This window comes from Lissotriton vulgaris, chromosome 7 (assembly GCF_964263255.1).
Source record: "Lissotriton vulgaris chromosome 7, aLisVul1.2, whole genome shotgun sequence".
Classification (NCBI taxonomy): domain Eukaryota; kingdom Metazoa; phylum Chordata; class Amphibia; order Caudata; family Salamandridae; genus Lissotriton; species Lissotriton vulgaris.
In genome coordinates this window covers 443,696,121-443,703,574 of record NC_141695.1, presented here as the reverse complement: position 1 = coordinate 443,703,574, position 7,454 = coordinate 443,696,121, and the positions used below count along the sequence as shown (strand labels likewise).

General features: G+C 44.0%; 1 protein-coding gene across 1 annotated transcript; it reads right to left on the bottom strand.

The window, feature by feature from the left end:
• Positions 1–6,138, bottom strand: LOC147701818 (uncharacterized). The gene has a single exon (XM_086928705.1). The coding sequence runs from the start codon at positions 6,136–6,138 to the stop codon at positions 1,297–1,299; it is 4,842 nt and encodes a 1,613-aa protein (XP_086784831.1). The 3' UTR covers positions 1–1,296.
• Positions 6,139–7,454: the final 1,316 nt, after the last annotated feature.

The following is a 7,454-nucleotide window of genomic DNA, read 5'->3' as shown; positions in this document are numbered from 1 at the left end:
GCCTTTTTAATTTATATAACACAAGTTAGATTATGTAAATAATAAAAAATACTGTTACGTTAAGTTACATTGCAACTTTAGCGCTGAACATTAATGAGGTGGCTGGGGGTCTGCTCTGAATACTATTGATAATGTTCAGATATGTAGCTGAAGGTAAACAATGAATCTATCTTTTTCAACAAGATAGTCCGATGATGTCAGAGATGATGAAAGAAAAGATCAAAGTGTCTCTGCTTTTACCAGTTTCCCATCTACCACATTTTATTTTGTACATAATCTCAATTTAGAACAGATGCAGCACGCCTGCAGGGGTGTAAACTCGTCTTACTCCACACATTCAATGATCCCAATGTATTCGGGCGGCCATTTCCTCTACCTTGCATCCCTCACTGTCAGCGCTTAAGGGGGTGTAAGATTTTCCTCTCCCTTCTATGCACTGTTTTCGATTGTATGTCATTTTGTCAGTGAGATATGTTGTTGCGGGTATGTAGAAACCTTCTCTTGGCAACTAGACTGAGGCCACCAACTTATTGCAAGCAGTCCTATTTCACAGGATCCACAAAGAAGTTGCCATCTAGTAATGATGATTTAGGTCACTACTGCCCCTGATTTAGGTTTATGAAGTTCTTCAGGGCAAGTCATGCGGCTGATTTCTATTGGCCATAGACAGGTGTCTCACACGGGTCAATGCACTGTCAAAAAAAAACATTATGTTATTTGAATCGGCAGCCTACGCCAATACAAAATGGCTGCCACCATGTTACCTGGGCCACTGCTCCTTAGTTTTTTTCAGAAGTCAGTCAAACATAATGCACATAACTGTCAATGATAACCTGTGATTTCTGTATTGTTACTTATCTGCTAAAAACCCAGTTGGGGCAACCAAGCACTTTGTGAGCAGAGTTCGAGCCTCAATTTCGAAGTTGTAGTGTTGGAGGAGCAAATATGTTTTGAGTGATTTTCTCAAAGTAAGTTAGCTAGATTTTGCCACTTAAGTGCTTTCAGGTGTCTGAGCGTTCATGAGTTTGTATGGATCTCTGCTGGTTACTGTGCTTTTTGACGTATGGTTACTATGTATTTTTCTGGATAATCCAGCCTTTTTAACAGCAGCTGCAGCATAGCTGCCAGCTTCTCACCTGAATGATCTGGCAGAGATTACAATCGTCTCTCACTTATCCCACTGACAATGAAATAAGATTGCCATGGCAATACCACCATACCAACTTAGCAGCCAAAGTGTGCAATGCTCCTAAAAGTCGGGGTGCTCCTTCCTATTAATGTCCATAGTCTTTTTTCCTACTCTATCTGCTCTTCTTCCATCTGTGCAAAGGCAGAATGATCCTGGCTGTCGAAGCAGGAGTTGCTGATGAAGGATTCCTGCATAGTGTTGGGTACAAAACAGGGGTTATGGCTACGCTGGTGGCGCAGGAGGCTATATGAACGTGAGAAGTACTTGTAGCAGACACCACACTGGTGTGCCTTCTGGTTATTGTGCACCTCCCGATGCCTGGAGAGATCAGCCAGCCTCTTGAACTCCTTCTTACATACCACACACTGGAAAGGCCTTGCCACAGTGTGGGATACATCATGCTGCTTGAGGTGAGACAGCCGGCGGAAGCGTTTCCCACACTGTGGGCACTGGAAGGGCAACTCACCAGTGTGAATAAGGTAATGAGAGGCCAAGTCATACTTACTCTTGAAGCCTTTTTCACACACATGGCACATGTAGGCCTTCCGACGCATTGTATCCACAGGGCTACTGAGATCTTTGGGACAATCATGCTCCTGTAGACCTTTGGCATCTGGGTAAATGGTATTGCATTCATGGCACTGGTAGTCACCATTGTCAATTGGCGATATTTCTTCTTTGGTAGCACGCAAGGCGGCGTGAATGTGGGCATGGGTCTGCTGGTGCTGCTGCATACTGCAGGCCTGAGAGAATCTGCGGTCACAATAGATGCAACGGTAGGGCTCTTTCTCTGCATGTCCCTGGAGGTGATGAGACAAGTCACTGGATTTCTGGAAACTTTGGTGACAGAGAGTGCAGGAGAATGGTAGTTCACCTAGGTGGGTGCGGCTGTGCTGCTTCAGGGAGGACAAAAGGCGAAAAGACATGCCACAGTCCTGGCATGTGAAAGGTTTCTCAGCCGTGTGCACTCGATAATGTCTATTAAGTGACCATGGTCGGGCAAAATATTTTCTGCACACAGTGCACTGATATCCCCTCGATCCTTCTACGCTCCCCTCCCTCCCCGGGCACTTATGGACTTTTACATCCCATTTTCTCTCGAAAGCCCGGTTGCAAGCCAGACAAAGGAATGTCCAGTCTTCCAGCAGCAAGAACTGTTTTTCCTTTGGTCTTGTCTCTGTGAGTCCTTCCCTTTGGCCTTGAGTGGTCTCCTTGCCCTCTCCAGGCTCTGTTTTTACTAAGCTTGTATCATTCGATTTTTCTCTCTTAATGTCTAATGGAGCCACTTCAGCCTCCCCTTCTTTCTCCTCTTTGTAACTTTGTTGCTGCTGCTGAACCAGGCTGTTGGGTTCCAAGGAGCTCATTGAACAAACAGTGCCTGGGGTCAGCTGACTGTTGCTGTGAATAAGATAATGCCGGGTCAGGTGAGTCAGGCGGCGGAATGACTTGAGACAGATGTTGCACTGAAAGGGTTTGACCTTTGTATGAGTAGCATAGTGCCTAGCTAAATAATATGGATATTTGAATTGCATACCACAAATAGAGCACTTGTGGAGTTTTTTTCTAATTCCTCGGCACCTATGTACCCTTAACGAAAGGTCTGATTCAAAAAACCTGCTGCAGCCCGGACATTGGAACCTTCCAGACTCTCGTGTTGTTGCTTTTTCTGAGAAGCCTCTCCCATTGAAGGGGTTGTGGTGCTTCTGTTTGTGTCTCTGGAAGTCATAGGCATTGACAAAGCAGAGTCTGCAGGAAATACACCTGTAAAGCCGGTCACCTGTGTTGGAATAACTGCCCTGAAGAAGTGCTCTAGGATCTGATGGATGATACTGACAAACACAACACTTGTAGGGCCATGGGCCAGTATGTTCCAGCAGGTGCTGCTGCAATTGTGGTGGCCAGCTGAACACTTTACCACAAACAGGACACTCCCCGGGCTTCTGCTCTAAGTGCATGGAGTAATGGCTGTGCAGAAAAGAAGGGCTTGTAAACAATTTGGCACAGGCAAGGCATTTGTACATATGCTGTCCTGAAGGACATTCTGGTCGTTTTGCATACTCTATGGATGGGTCAAGACACTTGTTCAAACTATTTTGAAAGGCGTCTACTTCATTGAGTCCTGGCAGGCCAATTGCTTCCCTGAACAAGTTATGTTGCGGTTCTTTTTCAGACATCTTGTGGATACCTGGTTCGTCTTTAGGTATTTTCAAGTGGGACTCATCTGAATGCTTGTGCACACTTGTCCCTTCCTTAGACATCTTCAAGTTGACCATTTCTTTTGTCTGTTTAGTTGAGCCAGGCTCTTCCTTGATAGCCTTTCCCTGTGGTACATCTTCCAGTTTCAGTTTGTCTGGTGCTTTCTGGGGCTCCTTACATTGAGGTACTTCTATTGGTTTTGGAGATCCTCGCTCTTTCTTGAGAGCTTTCTTCCATGGCTCTATAGTCCACTCTGCTGAACATGACTCTTCTTTGCCCTGGTTCCTTAGATGGTCTTCTGTTTGTTTGGTCATGCCTGTATCTTCATTAAGCACCTTCCACTGAGCTGATTCATCTGTATTTTTCAAGGCAACCTTGTTGTCATGCAACATCATCTGCTCAGATTTTTCCATTTGATTAGGAATGGCAGGCTCTTTCCTGAATAGCTTCTTGAGATCTTCTTCATGAAGTTTGGCCTTTTCTGGTACTTTCTGGTGAACTCTATCTAGTGGAACTTCTATTGGTTTAGGTGATCCTCGCTCTCTCTTAAGAACCTTCTTCAAAGGCTCTTCATTCTGACCTGGGGTAATTAAAAACTCCTTGTCCAAATTCCATTCGGTATTTTCGATTTGCTGGTGTGTGTCTGTTTCTTTCTTTAGGTCCTTCCATTGGTGACCATTATTGATCTGTTTTGGTGTACTGGCCTCACCGTTTAACATGTTCCACTGTAATTTTTCTGTCAGTATAGGCATACCCTGTTCTTTCATAGGGTCTTTATTTTTAGGCTCCCCTCCCAGTGTGAGCTTACTGGGAACATTTAGAGGCACCTTTGTGTGTGGCTTTTCTATGGGTGTTGGTGAACCTCGCTCTTTCTTGAGATCCGTCCTCCAAGGCTCTTCAGCTTTTTTGGGTGTACACAATGGTTCCTTGGCCAACTGCCATAAGGGATTATCTACGTGATCTATGTGTTTGACTGTGCCTTTCTCTCCTGTGGATTTTTTCCACTGGGGTTGTTCCTCTGCCTGGTTTTGGTTATCCATGTCTTCATTTAGAACGTTAAACTGTGACTGGTATGTCTGTTTAGCCATATCAGTGTCTTTCCTAAGGGATGTATTGAGGTGTTTTTCTTCCATTTTGAGTATGTTTGGTACTTTTGAGGACACTTTCTCTGGAGCCACTTCCATTAGTTTGAGGGAGCGTTGCCCATTTTTCAGAACATTTGCCCAAGCCTCTTCTGGATTATCTAATGAACCTAATTCTTGCTTGTCTAAATTCCAATGAAGGTGTTCAGCCTTTTTGGCTGCACTTGGAATTTCTTTGTGCATGTTACGTGGTTCTCCTTGATTCTGCTGTTGACTACCTATCTCATTGTTTAACAACTTGCAATAAAATGCTTCTGTCTGCTTAGATATGTCTTGCTCTTTCCAGTGAAAGTTGTTCAAAAGTTCGTCTTCCAGTACGAGTTTAGCTGTTACTTTATGGGCTACTCTCAATTGAGGTACTTCGGCTGTGTTGGATGAACCTTGATCTTTCTTGAAAAGCATACTCCAAGGTTCTTCAGTCCACAATGGAATACTGGACATTTCTTTAGCCATATTGCACTGGTTGCCTTCTATTAATGTGGATGTGTCTGACTTGTGATTTGTTATACTCCAAGAAGTCCCTCCTATCTGATTGAGCTCATCTGTTTCTTTTCCTGCTGACTTCCATTTGCTTTCTGCTGTCTTTTTGGGTATGCTTGGTCTGTTCTCGAACAAATTCATTTGAAGATCTTCTGTTAGTGTGTGAGTGCCTATCCCATCTTTGTAAATCTGGCTTTTGTGCTCATCTGCTGCCTTAGGCATGTCTGTTACTTCTCTGACTATGTTCCACCGAGGCTCGTCGACTATCAGTTTGGCTGCTCTTGGTGCTATCATGGGCATTAATTCTTGATGATCATCTAAATCCAGCATTTCAGAAGATAGATTGTCCAAGTTCAGCTGGAGATCGTCTAACTGTTTCATTGAGCATGACTCTTTCTCAGGTACCACCTTGGAATGGTTTTCATCTATTTGCAAGGGTACATGTGGCTCTTTTTCCAGTACAATGCATTGAGATTCTGCCATATGTTCAATTTTGGAATTGGCCCGTAGTTCTTGCCATTGATGTACGTCTTTTACCTTATTAGGGCCAGGCAGGCCTTTCTCAGTCGCCTTGTATTGACTAGCTTCAGAATTTTTGGCTGGATGTGACTCTTTTATGTAAATGTTTGTAAGAGGATCTTTTTCTTTCTGCTTTCGGGTACTTGGATCTTCCATGGGCACCTCCAGCTGAGATTCTACCCCTTGTGTGGGTGGGCCTTGCATTTCATTGACTAGATTCAACCCAGGTATTTCTTCTACCCACATTGCCTTGTTTACCCCATCCTTGATTGAGTTCAACACAGGATCTGGCTCCGCCACAAATAGTGTTCCTGGGTATTGGACAGGTGCCACCCACTGACAGTCAGTTTCTTCACATTCTCCTGTGTCTGAATCATCACTAATTACCCATATGGGGTCCAGTTCGGACTGGTCTGGCTTGCCTATTACTTTTTCAATTATCTCCAGGGGAGGTTCTGGTTCTGCCCGTACCAGCATTCCAGGCTCTTTTGTAGACAGTGTCCAATAGGCTGCTGGTTCATAACTGCCCGATGGGACATCTTCACTGAGGACGCCATTGACAAAAACTTCAGTCACTTCGGGTTCCATTTTTGAACCTCTGCTGCAAGACATAACAGAAAAGTATGAGTCTATGTTTACAAGCAAAACAACAATAAATTACAACTATAGATATGAAATTGTCTCAAGTTAATTATATCAAAGAAATTGTACATCTCCAGCCGGTGTGCCAGGTTACCCTTTATCAACAAGCAATTTCCCGAAGAGAGTTGATGATCAGACAGCATGTTCATACCTGAGCTCACAGTATTTACAATTAAATTAGCACTACCAAACGCTTCGAGCACACACCGTTTCATCCGGAAGGTATTAGTGAACCTACATTCTCCCAGGCCCCAAATATTCATCTCCCTTTCAATGCGTTTCTAACTTCCGATTTACGCAGTGACACCGCTTTTGGGTGTCCTTTTAATCCGCTGCACCAGATGAGGCCATACACTATACTATTTTAGGTGAGTGCTCTTTATACTCACGTGTTTTGGTGCAGTTCCCTCACGTTTTTCATGGTGTTTTATATGTCTCCCTGTATATATTGAAGTAACATTGTGTTTTTCAAGTGAGCACTGAGTATTGTGATACCCCCTTGGAACACAGTGTTTTAAATCAACAATAAGCAATTTGCGCACAACGTCTCATGACAAACACTGTATACAATCAGGACAGTTGTGTTTTTAATTGTTTTTTCTATTACAGGTAGCATCACTCCCCTAGCAGGCCAATACCAGTGGCAGGTAGCATTGCACCTTTTCCACATTTTTGTAGATAGCTTACATTATAATATTGTATGTTCACGGTCCTGAAGAATCGCCATTGATCATTTTGTGACAAGTCTAGGGCGAGAAACATGTCGACCATCTGGGATTGAGTAGGTAATTTGTCACATAGAAAACAAAATATGTTACCCCTCCCGTATTTTTTTTTTCAGGTAGGGTACCTAACAGAATAAAGTCTTCAACAGGATTCCCTGACCTGTTTTAAACTGCACAACACACATCTACACTAGACTAGGCCCCTCACACCCACTGCACCCTTACGGCAAGGAACGAAAGAGCTCCGACAAAGAGCCCTTTTAAGGGTGCCCATTGGGCATTGCAGCGCCGGCCCAACGAGGAGCAGGCTCATATGATGAAGCATGACACCTAGCTTGCTGGGTGTGCAAGAGCCCTAGTTCCGAAAGGAGGAATTCCCCCCTCCTTCTGCTGACCCCCTGTAACACGTTGCCGGACATCACCAGCCATGGCATTTTAATGGTGACCACTATTTCACCCAGGAACTTCGTACCCTTCTTTGTGTAAATGAAAAAAAATATTCATACCTGTACCAAGATCAATGAATCTTGAGTGGTGTGAGCAATCAGTTATATTCTTGGC

Bases quoted from the DNA above. Each gene is read 5' to 3' on its own strand.
- LOC147701818 (XM_086928705.1), bottom strand. From the start codon at position 6,138: ATGTCTTGCAGCAGAGGTTCAAAAATGGAACCCGAAGTGACTGAAGTT.